Source organism: Hipposideros armiger, unplaced genomic scaffold (assembly GCF_001890085.2).
Source record: "Hipposideros armiger isolate ML-2016 unplaced genomic scaffold, ASM189008v1 scaffold_210, whole genome shotgun sequence".
Taxonomy (NCBI): domain Eukaryota; kingdom Metazoa; phylum Chordata; class Mammalia; order Chiroptera; family Hipposideridae; genus Hipposideros; species Hipposideros armiger.
In genome coordinates, this window is record NW_017731560.1 from 719,844 (window position 1) to 742,852 (window position 23,009).

Sequence of the window (23,009 nt, forward strand, 5' to 3'; positions counted from 1 at the left end):
CAAACTCCTATTCCAGGGCACTTGCTTGAACACCATTACTCTTTATCCTTTGAAGAGGCACCTGACCATCTTCTGTACATCCCGTCCACAGGAAGCATCTGCAGCTCCTTTGCTGGAATGGCAGACAGTGACATGGGAAGCCAGGAAGTCTTCCCCACAGAGGAGGAAGAGGAGGTGACTCCCACCCCGGCTAAGCGTCGGAAGGTAAGAAAGACCCAGCGGGATACCCAGTATCGCAGCCATCATGCCCAGGACAAGACTCTGCTGAGCCAAGGCCGCAGGCACCTGTGGCGAGCCCGAGAAATGCCCTGGAGGACAGAGGCTGCCCGGCAAATGTGGGACACCAATGAGGAGGAGGAGGAAGATGAGGAGGAGGGCCTGGTGAAGAGGAAGAAACGGAGACGGCAGAAGAGTCGAAAATATCAGACTGGGGAGTACCTGACGGAGCAAGAGGAAGAGCAGCGGCGGAAAGGGAGAGCAGGTAAGGCCGGCCTGCGGGTGCTACCCCAGTGAGCTGCTGTCACCTGTCCCCAAACCACAGTGACTTTGGCTTCTGAGTGCCCTTGGGCATCTTGGGTGTTTCCACCTTTGTCGTCTCTGTGCCTGCCAAAGGCCTCTCACCCATAGAAATCTGGTGCTTTGAACTCCAGCTGCCAGAGGGGGTCACTCATTGCCAGTCCGAGGTTTTGGCTTGGGGTTGAATGAGTTTGGACTGACCTACAGGTGAGCTGAGGACACATAGGCCCGAGCCCTCCAATTTCTTTTTTTTAATTGGGGGATTAGGGGAGGGGAACAGCGCTGGGGAATCAGGGGAAGGGGAAAAGACAAGTTGCTGTCCTTTTGTTCTTCAGTCTAGTTGTGGAGGACATCGCTTCACTGGCCCATGTTGGTATTATCATTGCGCTCTTCCCGGCTGAGGCAGATCAGTCGCCGGCCTCTGAACGGCCGCTCACGGCGGCTCTTGGCAGCTCACACCGGCTGCCGGCTGCTCACGCTGGCTGCCGGCCACACACGGTAGTTTATGGCAGCCCACTGCAGCAGGGGTTGCAGCCTAGTCCGTTGCCGGCGACTCACGGCAGCCCAGCTCCAGGTTGAGCTGCTGCTCACCATCTTAGCTGTAGAGAGCAATGTCACTGGCCCTCATGTGGGGGATCCGAACCGGGGCCCTCTGGCGTCCCAAGCCAGCTCTTAACCAATGCGCCACTCAGCTGACCCACCCTCCAATTTCTTATAAGAGTCTAAACCTGTGGGAAAGGCCACAGTGCCATCCTTGGCATGGGACAACTCAATACCAGGGAGTACTCTGGTTGGCTTGAGGGAGTTGCGTCTTTTAGGAGGTTGGACTCTCTCTCCTAGAATCCTGGATTCCAGAAGAAAGAGGGTATTGACTGGGTTTTCTGGGATGCCTGCAGCCCCTAAACTAAAAAGTACAATGGTTTTCTCAGCCCAACCGAAGAACTTCAAGTAGAAGTGGGCACAACTTTGCTTTCTTGGTTAAAGCCACAAAGGTTATTAAGAGACAGGGTGAAACTTTGAGGTGACCTGAGGTAGCATTAGTTTTGTTGGACCTGAATTGGAAAAGCAGGCAGCCCAAAGAGAAAACCAGGCTTTCTTTGGCCACATCAGATGCTATAATATATAGTCATGGAGGCACAGCCTGTCACTGAGCTAATATCAGTATGTTCCACTAAGTACTGTTCAGGAACATTCCTATAATGGATTTCTAGATGAGCAAAAAGCACATCTCTGGGTTCCATAAGAGCACCTCTGTCTCTGACTCTCCTCTGACCCCTGCCCTTGAAGCAACAATTGATTGTCTCCTGTAATGTATTCATCCTGAGCTGCTGGTAAATATCTACAGTCTCCTGATTAGCAAAAACTGAATAACTACATACTGAGTGGGTAGTAGACTCTGGGCTTGCTATAATGCAAAGAAGGCTATACCTCATTTCTGGCTGTTTAAATAGAGACAGGTATGATACCGATCCCTACACTTGAGAGTAATTGAGCTAATTTTCATCAACTATGTGAGAGAGCAGGGATAAATTTTCTTTTTTTTTTTCTGCCAGAGTCATAATGGATTGGTAAGGAATGAGTTGTCAAGCCATTGGCCTCAGCCACTTGTGTTAGGATGAAGAGGAGCTTTTGTGTCACCAATCTTCTCTAATGAGGTCTGGTTTCCTAGAAGCTTGGAAGCTCCTTATGAACTTATGGGCTTTTGGAAGCAGAAGAACCTTTGAGGTTGCCTGGTCCAGTTTTCCACCCAATATAGAGATCTCTACTCTTGGCAGGAAGCCTTTACTTAAACACCTCTAGGAGCATAGAGAACACTGCTTCGTAAGGCCTCCTATTTGAATTGGGGGCAGCTTCGGTTGTTGGCAAGTAGGTCATTCTCCCTCCAGGTATATGTCTAAGGGTCTTCAGTTAAGGCTGTTGTCTTCGGCATATGGTCTGATCACCTCCCTCCAGATCTGATGGTGGCATCTTCATGAAGGAATTGCCTGGAAAATGTCTCCTCTCAAAAAGCTTCGATCCCTCCTATTATTATTACCTGTCTTTCAGGTGGACACCAGAGAATCAGGCAGAGGCCAAATTAGATAGGCCACCTTACTCCCAACTGTGCCTCATGACCTTTCCTTCGGTCAGGGCTTGCATATCTCCTTTCTTGACCTGCAGAGGGTATAGGAAGAGCCACTTCCACTCACACACCTCCTACCTCCATTTTCTGTTCCTTTCTGTGCTACTAGGAAGCTCATGCTCTGCCACAGTTGAATAAACTCCAGAGCTTGCCCTACCCTCAGTAACAGGGTAGGGACTGCTGCTTTCCCTGTGACCTTGAATGCTGCAATATGGCTTCCCCTTGTTTCCTGAGGTCATCACAAGACATGGTTCTGTTCCTTCCTCTTTTGCCCCAGCCCAAACTTGTTGCATCAAAAGCCCTGGTTTAGAATGTTCTGGCTGGCAGTGCCCTTACAAGCCACCTAGCACACCACTTCTTGGATGAGTGTGAGTGAGTTGGGGCTCGTTGGGAGAAAGGGGCGGTAAGACAGCTGGCCTTCTGCGAGCTTTGCATAACCCACAGCCAATTCCTCACACTGTAATTATGGCTCCCACATCTGGATCTGCCCTTGACAATGGCACGCATGAGAGCACATGCCAAGGTCCGGAGAGGTGACTTGAGAATCTTGGATATTGCTCAACCCCCTCTTTTTACAAATTGGAGAAGCCAAGGCCGCAGTTATTAATTTCAGACAGACTGATCTTTTGCCATGTGCTAGGCGTTTTGGTCAGTCCTGTAGGGGAGATAAAGAACACACGGGCATGGCCCTACCTAAAGAGCTTACACTTAAATAATACAATGGTGACGCCTTACTTTCTCTAACACTTTATAAAGGGATTTTGCATATGTCAGCTCATTGAATTCTCATACTAGTCCTATGATTTGGATTATATCCTCCCCATTTTACAGGCATAGAAACTGAGGCTTGAGCAGATTATGACTCGTCTCTAGCCAGTCACACAGCTCGTGGCCAAGCCATGGAACACTAATATTAGCTAAGAGATCAGAGCAAACCCAGTCTATTCCCCTTACACATGGGGTTTAGGACTGACGTGGGGGATGAAGCTCTTGGTAATGGGGTTCCCAGGGCCACTCAGGGGTCCCTACTCTGGAGCTGGAAAGAGCCGTAGGAATCACAACCACACTTTCTGAAATTAGAAAATGTTTTGTTCAGCGAGCTAGAATTGTAGATGTTGCCCAGTGTGTGCCAGTAACTTGATTTCCAACCAGGGAAAGTAGGTTTCTGCAATTGCCCAGCAGCTAAGTCCCCATGGCACCTTCTGGTTTCAGGGAGTTTCTGTGGCTTTGATCTTTGTGTCCTCAGAGTGACCACCAGGGCAGTCAGGTGAGTAGAACTGAGGCTGTAAAGGAAGCCTCCTATTATTTACTCTCTACCCAGTATACTTCATACTTCACTTCAGCAGAGCTTCTAAATTTGTTTTCATATTGGAATGAAGATAGAGACTAAGGGGATAAAGGGAAAGCTAAAAAGAAAGTTCTCATTTGCTCCGGACTATGAGGAAGTCTGTCCTCATTTTGGGGACAGACAGATGGGCTGCCCCCTCCTGGCAGGGCTGGTAAAAGTCACCCGTGAGTAAAGGAGGGACTTTGCAGTTGAAACACGGTGTCCATTTGAGAAGTATTTAGTGGCCTTGTCGGCACCACACCAGATACAGGTGTCTGATAGTTACACAACTTTGTACTGAGAGTCTAATCCCCAAATTCCTCTGACTCATTTTAGAGGAAGGCATTGCTTTTCTGAGTTCCATTTCCCTGACATCCATTCTCTCCTGTGTCTTGCCTTCAGATTTAAAGGCCCGTAAGCAGAAGACTTCCTCCCAAAGTTCGGAGCACCACCTCAGGAACAGGAACCTTCTCTTGCCCAACAAAGCCCAGGGGATCTCGGATTCACCAAATGGTTTACTCTCAAATAACCTGGAGGAGCCAGCCTGCCTTGAAAACTCAGAAAAGCCATCGGGAAAACGAAAGTGCAAGACCAAGCACATGGTGAACCTCTCAGAAGAGGCAAAGGTGTGTTGCTAGTGAGGGGACTTGGAGCGGAGAGGAGTGGGTTAGGGCTGCAGGCTTTCTACAGGCTCCTCAGTCAACAGTTCTCTGAGTGAGTGAATGAATGAGTAAGTGAGTAGATGGGGAGGATCAAATTAACCCATATTTATTAAAGTATTTTAGACTAGTTCTAGAAGGGTTCAGGGATGATTTGAAGAGTGGGAACTAAAGTTGGAGCTAACAATAAGCATTTGCAAACTAGACCGTTTGGCCCATGCTGCCTTTTTCTCTACTATCCTTGGAGCTCCTTTGAGTTAAGGAAGAGTGAGAGAGTATGGAAGGATGTTAGCCTGAATAGCTTATTAACATCCAATCAAGAAGCTTTTGTCTGGGCTTAACTCACTGGAAACCAATCAAGGAGCTTTCTGAGTCAATCAAGGTAGAAAACCACTTGTAGGAGCAAGGATGTTGATGTCCAGACAAAGGTTGCTGGAAGGTGGGGTTGAAGGAATTCCACGTGGGTCCCATTATAGCCACCCTTCCCCACAGCCACTCCCCAGTCCCTTCGCTTCTCATGGAAAAAAAGGAGCAGGCAACTGGGCACTCACCCATCCATAGCCAGGCAGATGTTCTGGAAACCCTGTTCAAAATTGACATCTTTTTCGGGTCTGATGTTCATGGCATTGGTGTTGGGTTCCACATTGTCCAATTCGAGAAAAGTCACAAAGTCCTCATGCTGGGTAAGCTGTATGTTTGAGAGAAGTGCAGGTTTGGTTTCAAATGTATACCCAAAATAGGTATTTGTCATTGATAACCAAAAAAAAGAGGTTCTATTGGGCTTGTTTTGGCGGTTGTGCTTCCTCCAGTTCTTTCCAGCTCCAGAGCAGGGACCCCTGAGTAGCACCGGCAAAAGGTGGGCGACCAAGCTGCTCATTCCCCCCCTCCTTTCTCCCTTGCCTCCCCCTTCCCCATTCTGAAACCTGGTTCCCGCTCAGATAAAGTACTCAAGCCTATTTCGTCATCTTTAATAATGGAGATGATACTCCATGTCCTTTCCATCTCACAAGAGTGCTTAGGGGAACAAAGGAGGCAGTGATGTTAAAGGCTTTGATAATTGTAAAGTGCTCTCCGAGGTTGGTATACATCCTGAAGCTTGAGCTTCAGCCAAGGCAAGAATGAGGGGACAGAGGCGTGAGGCACGGAAGCAGGGTAGCAGGGGACCGACCATGGCAAGGTAGCAGTGACCGTTTCCTCGGACCCCTAGAGGAGACACAGGGAGGAGCAGAGAAGCCTGGTCTGTGCTGAGTGCTCCGTTCACAGGATCGCTCTTAATTCCCACAGGGGCTCTTGGAGTTAGGTGGTGTTGTCCTCTTTTCATGGTGAGAAAACTGAGGCTCAGGGAGATTAAGGGACTTGTGCAAGCTTGCTCAGTGGTCATGAGTAACTGTTGGGTCGTGAAGCAGGCCTGGCTGCCCCCTGGAGCCCCCTGCCCCCACCCTGCTCTTTCCATATGCTTCCACCCTGTGAGTGGGTGGCTTCTGCCTGCACCCCGGACATACTGGGGGAGGGGCAGCTAGGCAGGGAAACACCCCAACCCTGAGTTCTGGCAAAAGATGGGTGTCCCCCTTTCCTTCCCCCTGCTCCTCCCGATACTCAGATGGCCCCGTCCCACACAAAGATGACCAGCTGCCTGATATTCAGGAGCACACGCTGATGCTTCTGTCTGGTTATTCTGCCTGGCAGTGTATGCGCTGAAATGTTCCTCCTGGAGAGGTTTTGTCCCTTCACAGGGCCTCCCGTTCTCCCTCCTGCCTGCCTTTCTTTCTCTCCCAGCCACCACCACCTGCTCCAGTTGCCCCCGTGGCACAGTACTTTGTAGTGGGAAGCAAGGTGGGGGTGGGGTAGACCATTGGCCAAAGGATTCTTCCCACAGGGGCTCCGAGCCAGGAGGGAAACGGAAGAGGGAGGTGGCCCCCATTTGCTCTTGTTACTCCCCTTCTCAGTCTCCCTGGTCTCTGGCAGCTCTGGCCCCCAGAAGGGGAGTTACCCTTTGGCTCCTGGCTTGGCTTAGCAAAAACCTGGGCACTTTACTCAGCATCCTCCAGAACTCCCATTATACACCTCTGTCCTCCTGGCAGTAGAGCGGCTTTCTACGATGAGAGCTGGTACCTTCCTGCTAGTGACTGTACCTCTATGCCCCTTTGGGATGGGGATAGATAGCAGCTTTTGTCTTGGGATTTACCAGAGGAAACAAATGCCCTCCTTTCCTGGCTTCTGTCTTTCTAGACAGCTTTTCTGGCTGCCTAGCACTCAGCACGTGGCTGGTTTGAATCAAGTCAACAAATATTTGTTGTGATGATGTGCTCAGTCCTGAGTTAAGTGCTTGCTGTAGGGAACAAAAGAGAAAATGACAATATGAACCCTGCTCCCAAGGAGCTTAAAACCTAGCAGGGGAGCCAGACTTGTCCATGAAACAATGAAAGGAAAATTAAGACAGGCACCAGACACTGGATTATGTGATTCAGACTAGGTGTTCTGGGTATGCAGAGAAAGAGGGCAGTGGGGACCAGAGTGTTGTAGAATGTTGTAGAAGGCATAGGATTTAAGTGAGACCTTGATGCCCTGAAGGATTTGGATAAACTGAGGGACATAGTAGCTATCTATGGTGTAACACATTACCCTAAAACTTAGCAGCTTCACACAATGATAAACATGTATTATCTCACACAGTTAGTAGGGATCAGGAATTCAGGAGCAGCTTACCTGGATCTGGCTTGACATCGCTCATGAGGTTGCAGTCAAGGTGTCAGCCAGGGCTACATTCACCTGAAGGCTTGACTGGGGCTTCCAGGGTGGTGCCCTCACGTGGCTGGCAACTTGATGCTGGTTTTTGGCAGGAGGTGTCCTGTCCTTGCATGTGGGTCTCTCCAAAGGACTGCTTGAGCATCTTTATGACATGGCAGCTGACTTCCCCCAGAATGAGTGATCCAGCAGAGAGCAAGGCTTTTAGGACCTCGCCTTGGGAGTCATAGACCATCATCCCTGCAATCTCCTATCGGCTACACAAAGTCAGCCCTACCCAGTGCTAGAGGGGGCTATGCAAGAGCATGAATATCAGGACGTGGGGATCATCAGGGTCCATCTTGGAGTCTGATGAGGGCACAGCCTGCCTTCTGTGCCCCCAGTGATTCATGTCCCTCCCACATGCAAGACATGCCCACCTCTCCCAAACCCCCCTCCCCCAAGTCTCAACCAATTATGGCATAAGCTTCAAGTTTAGAATCTCGTCATCTAACTTAGATCCAGGTTCAAATGAGGCTCCTTGGGTCTGGTTCCTTGAGTATAGCTCCTGGAGCACAGTTCCTCCTGATACGAAGACCCCTGAACTAAAGAGACAAGTTACTTGTCCCTATAGATGTAATATGCGATGGTGGTACAGGCGTGGGAACTGGCTTTAGACGTCCCAGTTTAAATGGGAAGAAAAAGACACACGGGAGTCATTCATGAAGACGGGACTCAAATGTTTTGTGAGCAACCACCCTGTGTATTGTTCTGGAGCCTTTTTAGTTTATTATCTCAAAGACCCTGCAAGGGAGAAAGTGAAGATCAGAGAGGTTGGGCCTTGCAGCTGGTTGATGGCAGAGGCAGGATTCAAACCCAGGTCTGTGTCCTGAGCCTGAGTGCTGTCCACTGCCCCATACGGGCATGAGTGTGATCCAGAGACGCAGTGTGGTGGAAGATGGGAGAAGCCTGGGGAGGGTTAGATTTAGATGTGGGGAGAGGCTTTGGCAACAAGAGTGAAGGCTTCTGCAGCTGTGCCTCGTTAGTCAAAGATAGCTAGCTCTGCTTCTCTTTACTCTCAGAGTTTGCTTCTGCGTATTTATAGAGATGACTTATAAAACCTCACTAAGTGGGGACTGAGGCAGGTAAAGAAGGCATGCAGAGTGCTTGAGAGAAGCTGGGATGTCCCCTCACTCTAATTTCCATTCCTTTCGTCATTCCTTGGTGTGTGTGATTGAGGATTGGAGCCCCTTAGCATCTGCTCACGGGGTAGAAGTGGATGGGAATCTGTGCCGATCCAGGACTGCACCTCTGCTTCCAGGGCAAAGGGCGTTGGAGCCAGCAGAAGGCACGATCTCCTAAATCTCTCACCCCAGTGAAACCCACGGAACCATGCACACCCTCTAAGTCCCGCAGTGCCAGCCTAGAGGAGGCCTCAGAGTCACCTACAGCCCGGCAGATCCCCCCAGAGGCACGTCGCCTCATTGTGAACAAAAATGCGGGTGAAACCCTCCTGCAGCGGGCAGCCCGTCTTGGCTATAAGGTAAGGAGCATCCTGGCTGCAGGATGCCATTGCTCAAGCATCTGTGGAGAAGCTTCTCCCATTGGCTCTTCTGTCGCCTGGGCAGGGCTTAGTTTGGGGCCTGAGCCCAGGCTGGCCTTCTACTGCCCAGATGGCCTCTGGGGCTTCCATGCCCCTGGCATGGTGTGGGTGAATGCAAGCTCATTTGAATGGCAATTGGGGATGAACATAATTGAAATGGTAAAACAATATCTTCCAATACGTTTCTAGGCCAGAAACAGGACTTGGGGGTTTTCATGTTGTCTTGAATTTCCCAGTGCAGTGCCTCCCCAGCTCAGAGATAACATTGCTCAGAGTGATCATTGCTCACTCTTCATATCCTAATCTAGCATCCCCTCATTTTGGCTTCCAGTAGTGGAGGGGTCAGGAGTATGTTGGAGAGCAGAGCTGGGCTCACCCCACTGTACACTGCTTCCCTATGGATCAGAAAGAAAGCAGGACAGGAATCTGGCACGTATTGAGTACTTCTTTTGTCATGTTCAGAGCTCTGATTACTTCATATCATTTCATCTTCATCATAAGTCTGTGGGGGTAGGTTTTATTATACCTGTTTTACAGGTGACAAAATCAAGGCTTAGTGCTGTTACGTGTCATGTCTAAGATCGCCCAACTACTGAATTCATACCAAGGTCATTTTGATTCCTAAGTGCCAGGATAGGGGTGGAAACCTGACACATTCACCATCATGAAATAACATTGTTGGGCATTTTGGTTGTTTCCTGCTTTTTGTTGATATGAACTCCCTTGACCGTGTACCTTTGCCCACCCCACTGAGTATCTACTCAGGATTTGTTCCTAAGGGTGGAGCTGCTGGGTTATAGCACCTCTTTTTTTCTTTAAAGGCTTCTGATGCCTATAACTGACTTAACTAAAGGTAGCCGCACTTCTAGCCAGGCTGGTCTGCATAGGAAAGCTGTCTTTTTTTTTTTAAGATTTTCCTGGGGAATTGGGGAAGGGGAACACTGTTGGAGAATTGGGGAAGGGGAACAGCCAACTTATTGTCCTTCAGTCTTAGTTGTGCAGGGCACACATAGCTCAGCTCCAAGTCCAGTCGCCATCTGGCCGCCCGTCGACAGCTTGCGGCTGCTCAGCTCAAGGTATGATGTTCAATCTTAGTTGCAGGTGGGCATAGCCCACCATCCCATGCGGGAGTCGAACCAGCAACCTTGTTGTTAGGAGCACGTGCTCTCACCAGCTGAGCTATCCTGCCACCTGTTGGCAGGAGAGCTGTATTGACAGTGTCTCACCTGCAAGCCACTGTCTTTCTTGAGCACCTAGTGTGGAGGCCTGGAGGACTGCCAAGGGAGATCTGAAGGCAAAAGAATGAGCAACCCCTGCCCTCAAGGTTAATTTTCTTTAACCTGGGGCCAAACCAGCAAACAGGAAACTGCAGGAAAACCAACCAGGACATGGCTAGAGGGTAAGCCAGCCTGTCACAGGAGGGAGGGAGGGGTAGTCTGTGGCCTAGGAAAGAGGTGAACATTTGCATTGATGATGAGGGTAGAGGGCCTCAGGATCTCCCGGGCACAAGTAGTATGACAGCTCCTGTGTCCAGGAGGCAGCACCCCGAGGCAGCACCCCCAATGTAGTCACACATGCTCACTCACTTGCACCCTTGCTCACTCGCTCTACCAGCCAGCCTGTGACCTAGCTGTCAATCAGGACAGCTGAGCTGCCCATTTCGCCAGGACCTGAGAGGGCTGATGATAGCCCCCCCCCCCCCCCTAGCTGCTATGGCCTCTTCCTTCAGAAGAAGAGCTGCCTCTCCCCTCCCCCTCAGCATATTCACTAGCTTCATCCCAGACTAGCTAGGGTGCTTCTAGGCCCGCAGTCCCTCCCCCTCAGCATATTCACTAGCTTCATCCCAGACTAGCTAGGGTGCTTCTAGGCCCGCAGTCCCTCCCCCTCAGCATATTCACTAGCTTCATCCCAGACTAGCTAGGGTGCTTCTAGGCCCGCAGTCCTGCCTCTGGTCCTATTATCTCAGCCCAGGGAATCTAATTATTAGTATGTGGACGAATGATTGCACTGTATTATACTAGGAACAGTCCTGATTTGAGGGGAGGGCTGGGAAAAGCATCCGGGGGTAGTACTTAAAACAGTGAATACCAGCACCCATGGATAGCACTTAAACCAATTCTTTCTTACTTGTTCTCAAGTTACCAGAGGCCGTGCTTACCTCCACAAGTCTCATTGCTCTTGCAGATCCCCAGACTAGGGAACTTGTGTGCTGAGGGAGGCCTTAGGGTTTGAGCTCTGGATGAGTAGGTAAGCCTCTCTGAGAACCTCACCCCAGCAACCCACACCCAGATGAGTGTTTTTGGTCATTAGGAATGTCCCCACTGCCAAGAGAACAGCTCAGAGCTGAGGCTCTGGTGATAGTAGCTCAGGACTGACTTTGTTGACAGACGATTTTGTGACTTGCCTGTCAGTCCCCAGAATAAAGGGCAAGCTCTGAGACTCTCTTGGATATTTGGGGAGCTTTGAACCTAACTGGGGAGTTTCAAGAATTAGGCCTCTCTTTGCTCATGGAGCTATCTCTGTCTGCACAGGATGTTGTTCTCTACTGCCTTCAGAAAGACAGCGAGGACGTGAATCACCGTGACAATGCTGGCTACACAGCCCTGCATGAGGCCTGCTCCCGGGGCTGGACTGATATCCTGAACATCCTGCTGGAGCATGGGGCCAATGTGAACTGCAGTGCACAGGATGGCACAAGGCAAGAAGACCATTCCTCCTGCCACTCCCACCCTCCCTCAGCTCACCCCCGATCTGGACCTTTGCATCATGCCAGGCTGCAAGATGCAGAGAGTCCTTATCAGGCAGGAGGTGTTTCAGGAAGACATCTGCAGACTGCAGGGGGAACCGGGTTAGGGCAGGGGTGGGGGTGTTCCTGCCTGGCCAGTCCACATCAGTTACCAAGGGGAGGCAGGAAGACTGCTTAGGCTTCCCACAAACTGTCCTCCCTGGTGGCGCACCTGTCTCAGGCAGAATCTTGGGCTTTGGGAACCAGGAGGCTGACCTTAGGGTAACATCCAGATTTGATTCTTGATGTGAGCTCTATACACTTTTTTTTTTTTTTTAGAATTTTTTTTTTTTGGGGAATTGGGGGGATGGGAACAGTGCTGGGGAATTGGGGAAAGGGAAACAGACAAGTTGCTGTCGTTTTTTGTTCTTCAGTCTAGTTGTGGAGGACGTTGCTTCACTGGCCCAAGTTGGCACCATCATTGCGCTCTTCTCTGGCGAGGCAGATCAGTCGCCGGCTTCTGGACGGCCGCTCACTGCGGCTGCTGGCCGCTCACGCTGGCTGCTGGCCACACACGGTAGCCCATGGCAATCCACTGCCACAGGGACTGCAGCCCACGCCGTCGCCGGCGACTCATGGCAGCCCAGCTCCAGGTTGAGCTGTTGTTCAGCATCTTAGCTGTGGAGGGCAGTGTCACTGGCCCTCATATGTGGGATCCGAACCGGGGCCCTCTGGCATCCCAAGCGAGTTCTTAACCATCGCGCCACTCGGCCGGCCCCTCTATACACTTTTTAAAAGATACCTGCTATGCCTTAAAGAAATTGCACCCATTCCCCTCTGCTCTATCAGAAAGTCTACTTCCTGTGCAAAATTGAGACATGAGCTACAAAGCAAGTGAGAGACTTGGATCAAAGGATGTAGGCTCTGCTTGGCTGCCACCTGAATCGTGGAGCCACTCTGCTCATCCCTGTTCATGGGAGATCACGCGAGTCTATTCTGTTCATACCCCCAGCATCTGCTTTACGTTTATCATCAGTCAGGGTCTTGTTCTCTCCTGAACTCCAGAGCTTCCAGTGGAGCTCCATGGTGCCCTAGACTGTCTCAAGATGTGAGGGGAACATAAGAGAGAGGGATAGGAGGGAGGAGAAAGAGGCACAGAGAGAGGAGAAGGAGGTGAGGAGATGTAGTGGAGGGGTGCAGCCCAGAAGTGGTTCCTCTGCCCTAAATCTTACCCACGTGACACTGGGGTCATCTCATTTTACTTCCACCTGACGACATTGTCTGAGGTCTAGACACCCAGGTTACCACTTGGGCCATATTGTCCTCACCCTGTATCATCTCTGCAGGCCAGTACATGATGCAGTGGTCAACGACAACCTGGAGACCATCTGGCTCTTGCTGTCTTATGGGGCTGACCCCACGCTGGCCACCTACTCTGGACAGACGGCCATGAAGCTGGCCAGCAGCGACACCATGAAGCGCTTTCTCAGTGGTAAGCTCAGACCAGACTTGAAGCCATCACTTTGGGGACTGGCCTCTGATTCCTGAACTCCTGAGGAGGTACTCATCTCCCTCCATCTCAAGCAGCTTCTGTGAGGGGTGTCAGCCCTCTTCACAGGATTTCCTTCAAGGGTCTCAGAAACCTCTATGCACTTTGAAAAACCCAAAGGTCCACTTCCTCTTGACCCTGTGCTGTGAATGTCCACATTGTATGCGTCCGCTTCAGGGCCCTGGTAGCCCACGGGGACATATTTCCCAGGGAGGCATATGGGCCAGGCCTCCTTGTGGAATAGCAGCCCCGCTGATATATTTACCTGGGGGAAAAATGTATTGACCTGTGCTTAGAATGGGATGTCAGTTACAAAGAAGTGACACAAACCTTGGGACCCCTTCTGATGCTTTATTCCTCATAGCCCTTGCCTGTGGTAACTGTGAATGTTCCCTCTGCACTGCCCGCCCCTCCCCCCCCATTCCCTTCTCTTCCTTCCTCACCTGCCTCCTCTGGAAAAGTGTCTGGTGTTCAGGCCCATGGCAAAGGCCACAAGCCAACATGCATTTATTTTCTCGGTAGTGGATGTCAGCTGTTTGTCTGCAGTTAGATAGCTCTACTGAGTCGGGCAGTGGGAGGAAGATAAGGAGGGAAGTCTAGCTTGGTCATGCTCAGTGGGAATCTCCTCAGACCTGACCTCTGAAGGAAGGAACCCCGCCTCCTCCGTGACATCACAGCTTGGCCCTTGCTCTAACAGTTACTGCTTCAGCTTGCCTAAGTAAAAGACAGATGGAGCAGCTGGGAGTTGTATCACTGACACTCCTTGGAGGCGTTGATGTATGTGGTAGAACCCCTCTCAGACTGGGAGTGCACAGGCCCAAGGGCTTGCCCAAGGCCACTCCCTGGTTAGTCCCCACCCTACAGAGAGGCAGATCTGGGCTCCCAATCAGGAGCTCATTTGTTTATTGAACAAAGGTTAACTAGGTAGCTGATGATGGAGGAAGAAACAAAGGGAACTGAACTGAAGGTCCCCATGAAAGGAGGACTAGGTGGGAAGTGCAACCTACAATAGATACTAATAAAAGCTGGAGGGGGAGAGATGGGAGGCCGCTGAGGGAGGCCTTGGCTTCTTCTCAGCCAGCCTCCATCCAGTCCCCAGTCAAGAGGACTAAACTCTGTAGTCGCTGGTCACTGTGTTCAGGCCTCAGGCCTCACAGCCAGACCTATTCTCTCCCTGGCTCACAGGAGGAGGACTGCCTTTTACTATCCCCCAGCTCTGGGGTCCCAGGCCCCTGAGGGGCAGAGCAACCTTGTGGTGCTCGTTTAGTCATTTGTCCTGGGCCAGTGATGACTCCTGTTCCTTTCAGCTGAACCATCACTGGGGTGCAGGGCTCACGGCAAGCACCCTTTGTGGCCTCCTCCCACATACCGTGATCCATGTGTACTCTCTTACATGCACACATGTGTGGTTGTCTGCAGTCCACGAGATTCCCAGGAAAAGCTGGCACAGATGACCATCCAGAGCATCTCAACTTGATAAAAGCACCACACGAAGCTCTGTCTCTGATCAACAACTCTAATCCAGGGCCTCTGGGGGCTAGAGACTGACCCCATGAGGGTCTTGGGCCTTCTGCATCCACAGAAATTAGCTATCTCTGACCACTCAAGTAAGCAGACGAACTGTTTATGTCCAAGACCCCTTCTCCAAAATCCCAAAGAAGTTGGAATATTTGAATTATTTTAGATTAAGAAACAATAAACACATTTTTCTCTCTTCTTCTCAGTTCTGTTAACTCATCCCAACTACTAGTCAGCCTTTTGACACCTCCTTAAACTAACCCGAATGCCAGTCCCTGTTACAGAATCTAGAGAAGACTTTTTTTTTTAAGTTGAGCCATCCTGCCACCTATTGGCAGCTCAGCGACTGCTCAGCTCGGGCTGGACTCGAACTGCTGTTGCTCAGAGCTCAAACTCTTGAGCGAGCTCTTAACCAACTGAGCCACTCAGCCTGCCCCGAGAAGACTTTTCTTAATTCCAGCACTTCCTAGCCTACCCAGGCTGAACATCTTCATTCAAATCTTGACGTTGTTTCTCAACTTTATGGGATGGAGCTGTAGCTTCATAACCGGGGCCAGGAGCTGAAGGGAGTGTTCAAATGGGGCCACCCCTTTTCCATGCAAATATCAAGTGGTGTTAAGGGCAGAGCTCTTTCTGGCTGTTATGGAAAGTGCTAGCAAGCCTGGGTAGGACCTTGACCTGACACCCCAGTGAGGCAGGCACTGGCAGCAGTCAGCAGGCTTCCAGAAGGTGGGACTTGGGCCCAAAGGCTGTTTTTGGGGGGATGAGAGGAAAATACTCAGGGCCTTTTTAAAAAATTGAGGTGAAATTCACCTAACAGCTATTTGGAAGTGAACAATTCAGTGGTACTTAGTATGGTCACAATGTTGTGGAACCATCATCGGGCTTTTTTTGTTTCCTTGAACTGAGTATTTCTCTCTCTCTCTCTTTCTCTCTCTCTCTCTCTCTCTCTCTCTCTCTCTCTCTCTCTCTCTCTCTCTCTCATCCTGGTACCCCTCCCCCAGATCTCAAGGAGCCACTGGGTAGAGTGGCACAGTGGCTGCAGGAAACACCATGAGGTTGGAGTGGCAGTTCCCTCCACTGTCCCACATCTCCAACCCCTACACCTGGGTGCATTTGGGTTTGTTTTGTTTTGGTTTGGTTTTTACCTTGCCTGTCTCGCTGATGTATTTAAAAAGCTTTTTTTGCTGTTCATCCACAAGCATTTGCCTGACCAGTCTCTCCGTAGATTGTCTTCTTCCTCCTCTTGTGGGAATCCCACTGGGCAGAAAATGAAGGCGAATCCCCATAGAGGGTGCAAAGGGCTCCATTTTCTGCAGGCAGAAAAAGTGAGCAAGAGCATCAGAGTTGCGCCTCATGTAGAGCTTCCCTCACTTTGTGCAAGGTCCCTGTTCTCTAAGAGTATGGGAACCAAATCCTCTTTTAAATACACAAAGGGATGTCACTATTTACAGGTATCCTGCAGTGAATCCTTTTGTAAAGCAGACGATATTGGTATTCATCTGGGTTGTAAATTTGGTTTTCCTATATAGGGTTGGCCTATAGTGAGGCCCATTTCTCCTGAGATCATGAAGTTTGATGTAGCAGCACTCCTTCATCCATGCACTCGTCCGTGCATTTACGGAGCCCCTGTTGGGTTTCAGGTATAATGCTGGATACTGGAGGCCAGGCAGTGGTGAGCCCTTTCTCTTTTCTCCTTGGGCTTGCAGCGTCAAGCCATCCAAACCGTCGCAAAGACCTTGGGAAGACCCTATCCTTTGGCCAAATGACAGGCAGGCATGGGACTGATTAGTCTTTGACCCTTTGAAGAGAAGAATACATAATATCCACGCTAGCCAAGGGAAAACAGATTCATTTTTCCTCCTCTGTCGGAAAGAATGTGGGGACTGGGGGACACTGCTGCCATTTGATTTGGGGCATGGGAGGAAGTATCAGGACTGCTTTTCCTTCCACTGATGAAAGGGTTAGCAATTTACCACTTGAGGTCACTGAATCACAGGTTTTTGTTTTTCCTGCCAGAGACCTCTGCCATATGACCCCATGTAGAAGACCACTTGTTTTTTATTCTTCTCTCCTTTCATGGCCCTTAGCTGGCAACTTGATTGGAGGAGATGGGGAGGGGTAGGATGGGGCCCTGGGAAATAGAGAAACTCTGATTGCCAGGGTGTTCGCTCACACTGAGTCTTTATTTATTTATTTGTTTGTTTGTTTGTTTGTTTGTTTGTTTGTTTATTTAATCAAGGTGAAATTCACATAAAATTAACAATTTAAAAGTAAATAATTCAGTGGTATTGGGAGCGTTCACAATGTTACACAACCACCACCTCTACCTAGCTCCAAGACATTTTCATCACCCCAAAATGAAATCCCATACCCATTAACCAGTTGCTTTCCATTTCCCCAGCCCCTGGCAACCACCCATCTACTCTGCATCTCTATGGATTTGCCTATTCTGGACATTTCATATAAACAGAATCATACAGTATGGGGCCTTTTGTGTCTGACTTGTTTCACGTAGCAGCATGTTTTCAAGGCCCATCCATGTGGTAGTATGTTTAAGTACTTCGTTCCTTTTAAGGTTGAATAATATCCCATTGTGTGGATATACATTTTCTTTATTAATTCATCAGTTGACAGGCATTTGGGTTGTGTCCTCCTTTTGGTGATTGTGACTAGCACTGCTATGAATGTGTGTGTGCGCGAGTGTTTGTTTGGGTACCAGTTTTCAATCCCAAGCGAGTTCTTAACCATCGCGCCACTCGGCCGGCCCTGAGGGTACTTTTGAAGGAAAGGATAAGAGTACAAGATTGAAAGTTGTAGGAAGCGGCAAGGGAGAGTTAAGGCAAGGAAAAGTCACTCTTCCTCCTGATTGTATGTGAACACCTATGAGGAAACGTGACTCACAACAGCAGCGTCAAGCAATACCTTGCAGTTTCTTCTTGTGTGCCACTTATGGGCCTGTTCCAACGTTTGCACCTTGCCTCATGCCAGTTAACTGTTGGCTGTCTCAAAAAGGTTAATTCACCTGCAGATGACAAAGCTTTGCTGTTAGTGAGGAGAATCAGAGGAATGAGCCAGGGGCTCTGAAGGCAGTTCCTAGAGAGGAGCCCTAGGAATGTGATGAGCTAGAGTGCTCCAGGGAATTCTCCAGCGACTTCTTGCGGGGGACAACAGTCATTGGAATGCCTAGGTTTCGGCATGCTGGTTAAGCAAGCACATTACTTTATAGTCTCACCTTGTAGTAATCCCTCCCTGCCTTCCTTTCTTCCCCATATATTATGGTCTTACTATGTGCCAGGCACCTGGGCTGAGGTGCCAAGGAGACAATGATGAACAAGATGGATGTGGTCCCTGCCTTTTGGGAACTTTGGATCTGATTCCTGTATCTCCTAGGACACCTGGCACAGGGCTAGGCACAGAATAGACACCTACCTAACCAAAAAATGCTTTAGGAAAGAACTATGGCTAACTTTGAAGTGGCACAGGATACAGAAGAGCACATAAGCTGGCAGCAATGACCTCAGAGTTTTTTTTCATGAAATGCACAAAAGATCTAATGTACATGACTAAAGGTTTTCCACTCTAGCTGCTCAAACATTACTTTTAAAGCTTCTCTCTGGCTGTTTTTTCCTACTGGAAGAAAGCCTTCATCTCCTAGCAGGTTGCTAAAAAGGGACTTCTTCCAGCAGGTCAAAACAGCAAATAGGAATTTTTTGCTGATGGGAAGGTATGTTCCAATTCAGTGGTACCTTCCCTTGGGGGAAACTAGCTCCACTCCTTTAAAAGTGGCTGCCTAGGGCCGGCCGAGTGGCTCAGTTGGTTAAGAGCTCGCTCAAGAGTGCGAGCTCTGAGCAACAGCAGTTCGAGTCCCGGCTCGAGCTGAGCAGGCCGCTGAGCTGCCAACAGGTAGTAGGATGGCTCAGTAAAAAAAAAAAAAAAAGTGGCTGCCTACTTCCTCCTGGGATTTTGTTTTTAGGGGGCACCCTCACCTCACCTGTGCCCTTTGGACTCTCTCCTGTTCTGTTGCCCAGGTATCACTTGAGGGCTGGTGGCACCCATACACAGCTAAAAGAGCTTGCCGACTGTACTAGTTAGCATATTGGCAACTGCTGGGCCATATACCCACGGATGACACAATTGAATTTGTCATGAAAACCTGCTTTTTGTCCACGTGGGTTTAAGAGGTGAAACAGTTCCGCTACATGATGCTTACTTAGCTAGGAAACAAGGAAGCTAAGGGATGACCTAATATCTGTCCTCAGATCAAGTAAGCAAAATGTGCTTTAAATTTACTTTATTGTAGGAAAATGCTTATAACAAAATTTAACATTTTAATAATTTTAAAATGTACAATAGAGTGATATTAAGTACATTCAAAATTTTGTGCAACTATCACCACTATCGAGTTTCAGAGCTTTTCTGTCACCCCAAAAAGAAACCCTGTACCCATTAGGCAGTCACTTCCTATTCCCTCCCAACCACTGATCTGCTTTCGATCTCTATAGATGTTCCTGTTCTGGATATTTCATATACATGGCATCATACAGTATGTAATCTTTTGTGTCTGGCTTCTTTCACTTAGTGTAATGTTTTCACGTTTCATCCATATGGTAACATATATTAGCACTTCATTCCTTCTTATGGCTGAATAATATTCCATTGTCTAGATATAGCACATTTTATTTATCCTTTTATCAGCTGAATGACATTTAGGTTGTGTCCACTTTGGGGCTACTGTGAATAGAACTGCTATGAACATTCGGGTGTAACTTTGTGTTTGAACACCTGTTTTCAACTCCTGGGTCTATACCTAGGAGTGGAAGCAAAAGGTTTTTGTGAAGATAAACTTGGCTATCTCCCCCATGTTTTTCAAAGATGAAACAGAGGAATTGTGCTTCCTTATCTTACTTTGAATTGGGGAGATCATTATTGGATGAATGAACATTGTGACCAGCAGAGAATTCAAATCTTATGATAGGTCTAGGATTCTGCTTAGGGAGTAATTCCCTATACCATTTAAAGCAGGGATCCCAGACCTAAATGCCTTTATGTAAGAGAGCAGAGCAGGCTGGGTGGGGACTGTTGAATTGGAGAGCAGCACATGTCGCCTCTCCCTCTAGCCAACTGTTGACATGCAGGAATGTGGATATAGTGTTGCCAGATCTTCTGATGTTTTTTTTAAGAAAAGTTGGAAATCTGGATTTTTAAGTGAAACCTTTCAATTTTAAAGTGATGGCCGTTAATGAATTATTATTATTTTTTGTTTGTTTAAAACACTGGGCCAAACCCCAGGTGGCAGTGGGCTGAAGTTGGCTCCTGGCTGCTGGTTTGCAACCTCTGATTGCTAGCTGGAAGTGTGTCACTCTCTTGTCACTCTCAGCCCCTCTTGTGGTCCTTCCCTTCTCCCATTCTCCTAGCCCTACATGGACAGACTTTGCTTCCAGATTCTTTCTCCAGCCTACCCTCCTTGTCTCACTGCCTTCTCTTTCATCAGATCACCTCTCGGATCTTCAGGGCCGGGCAGAGGGTGATCCTGGTGTATCCTGGGACTTTTACAGCAGTTCTGTATTGGGTAAGCTTTCAGTGGGGTCCCCCCTGCCCCTCCCCACCATGGCTCAGAGATGCGGGATTTCCTTTGGGTTTCACTGATTCTTCTCAAAGGCAGGAGTGACCCTGTGGAGGTAGCCCTTCTTCCCCTGTTAGCAGCTTATAGACCCTTTTAGCCCAAACCCTTGTGCAAGCCTCCCCCAGACTCAGAACGTATTGGCCTAAATCAGGAGATGGCATTGATTTGGACAAAGCTATCCCTCATTAGCCCTCTCCCACTCCCCATCCTGGAGATTTATTTTTAATTCTCTCTCTTCCAAGACCCCTTTCTCCTCCCTTGTTTTTTCCTAACCCTGTCAGAAGCCCCGCCCCTATGTACATTGTCACCATTTGTGGTATTTCTCACACTCAAGAGGGACCTAGCTCCTCATCTGGCAGCTGCCGTTTCCTCCCGCCCCTGCCCCCACAGTGCGCACAGAGTTTCCGAGATAGCTGCTGTCTCTCTCGAGCCCTTAGCTTTCTTCTTTTGGAAGAGCAGCCAGTCTTTACCTGTGTCAGTCATCTGCCATTCACCATCAGGCCAAGGGCTGCAGATAGAGGGAGGCACCCACCCCTGAGCTTGGAGGAAGCTAGGGCAGGAGGTTGGGATGGAGTGAAGCAAGCCATACCCAAGCACATGGCTGGGGAAAGGAGCCAGCTGAGCCCCAGCCAGGCTCTTAGGGATCCCAGCAGGCAATCAGGGTGGTTTGGGAAAGCTGTGGGAAGTGAAGGACAGGGGTTTTTACCTTGCCTTTGACTGTGATGGCATCTTCAGGCTTCCATCTCCAAGAGCTGAGCAGCTCATTCTTGCTTTCTTCTGACTAAAATGTGGAGTCTAATGAGCCTCTGGCCACAAAATACTATCTTCCAAGACTAGAAAGTTCACGTGCCCTCTCAAGGAGGGGAGCTCTAGGATTAGCGCGCCTTGGCCCATGCCAGGCAGCTGTGGGCTTGTTTATCTCCTAATCACCCACCTTCATAACCCTTTGTCTCGTTGGAGCATTTCGGTTCTTCGGGTGTGTGCATGTAGCTAATTCCTAATTCCCTGTGTACTCTCCTTACAGAGGAAAAAGACGGGTTTGCCTGTGACCTCCTACATAATCCCCCTGGGAACTCTGATCAAGAAGGAGATGATGGCGAAGAGGATGATTTTATGTTTGAGTTCTCAGACAAGCCTCTTCTCCCTTGCTACAACCTCCAAGTGTCAGTGTCCCACGGGTAAGTGTCTGAGAGATCTATGGGGACCGAGGGCCAGGATGCTGGCAACCCCTGGCCTGCCTCCTTGCGGAAGGGTAGAGTTTTCCAGATGGAAGCTGAGACCTGAGAACAAATGCTGGAGCATGGGAAAGATGATATATATGACCAAGGCCAACCTGACTTTCCAGCCCAGATTGATTATGCTCACAATAGAAGCTTTAAGCTCTAGATGCATTGACTGTATTTATTTCCCAAACCCCAAATCTGGATACACTCTCTGAAGGATTTTTGCGTTGTTCCTGAGTGTAAGAGATAATCTGGGAGATATTTGGGCTAATGAACTATTAGAATCTCTGGAACATTTTTGTGGTTTCTGAGGACAGCAAGATAGAATTCTGAAATTGAGAGTCTTGGAAAACCCAGGACATATGGTTTCCATAGCTGTGGGGGCCACTGGGGTCCTTAATTAATCCACAGCCTGGTTTCTCATAGCCTTAATGCTGGCAAGACGATGGCATTGGCGCCGTCATCTGAGATTACTATGTATTTATAACAGGGTTCACCCATTTTCGGAGACCAAAATATACCTGACATTTAACATTAGACTGAACCCAATTTAATCTTTATTTGATGATTCCGAAGGGAGTTGGCTGTGGTTCTTGTTGGGTTCACTGTACGGCAACAGGTGGCAGTGCTGGTTAGAACGATTAAGGATGAATTGTCCTTTTGTTCTTCGCATCCATCATTAAGTATTTTCTTCCTGGTGTCTTCACATATTTCAAATACCTTCACAAACGCTTTTAGGGATACTTTTTTTGGTATCTGTTCTTAAAATGTCAGGTCCTACTTTTTTTAAGTGAAAGAGCATGAAGTGCACATGATAGAGAAAGGCGTGGACAATGGATTATGAACCCTTCAATGGAGCCCCTCTGTTGATGACTCTAACCACTTGACCACAGTTTCTTTGCATACCTTCCCTCATGAACTGATAAGGAATAAAAATAGCCTATATGATGACATTAATAGAGATCAAGTTTCAGGGGCTTTTGGTCCTTTTTCTTCTGCACATAAGCTGATCCTGAGGGCGGGGTTAGGCCTCTAAACTATAGTATTGCAGTTAATTCCTCCAAAGTATTCAGCACCTCCTTCTCTGAAACAGGATCTTGGGCCCCAGGCAGTAAAAAGACCAGGGTAGTGTGCTTTAGGGGCGGACAGAACACAGGCAACCAGGGCTGTGCACCGCTCAGCAAGCAGGTAGCAGGCAGGTTTTCGGTTGAGAGCTTGGTGCTGGCAAAGCTGCTTTTCCTGATGTTACATCCTCCAGCACCTCTTCTGAATCTGCCCTTCAACACAGCTGCAGCACAATGTGAAAATTTTATTTTGCAAGAAGTAGTGGGGGGTGTGGAACAATGACTCTAAGGCTCTGTGGGGTTCAGAAGTGCCTTCTGTATCATCAAAGCAAAACTGAATTCTAATCATTAGT

At 49.0% G+C, this 23,009-nt stretch overlaps 1 protein-coding gene across 5 annotated transcripts in view; it reads left to right on the plus strand.

Moving 5' to 3' along the window:
* Positions 1-23,009, plus strand: part of BCORL1 (BCL6 corepressor like 1) — a 63,680-nt gene that overhangs the window by 36,676 nt on the left and 3,995 nt on the right. For all 5 annotated transcript variants that reach the window (XM_019653923.1, XM_019653925.1, XM_019653922.1 and 2 more), the window contains 7 exons: positions 92-481; positions 4,368-4,591; positions 8,670-8,891; positions 11,483-11,649; positions 13,023-13,168; positions 20,238-20,315; positions 21,394-21,547. In XM_019653923.1, the coding sequence (XP_019509468.1) occupies positions 92-481; positions 4,368-4,591; positions 8,670-8,891; positions 11,483-11,649; positions 13,023-13,168; positions 20,238-20,315; positions 21,394-21,547 (1,381 nt within the window). The remainder of the gene's footprint in view (positions 1-91; positions 482-4,367; positions 4,592-8,669; positions 8,892-11,482; positions 11,650-13,022; positions 13,169-20,237; positions 20,316-21,393; positions 21,548-23,009) is intronic.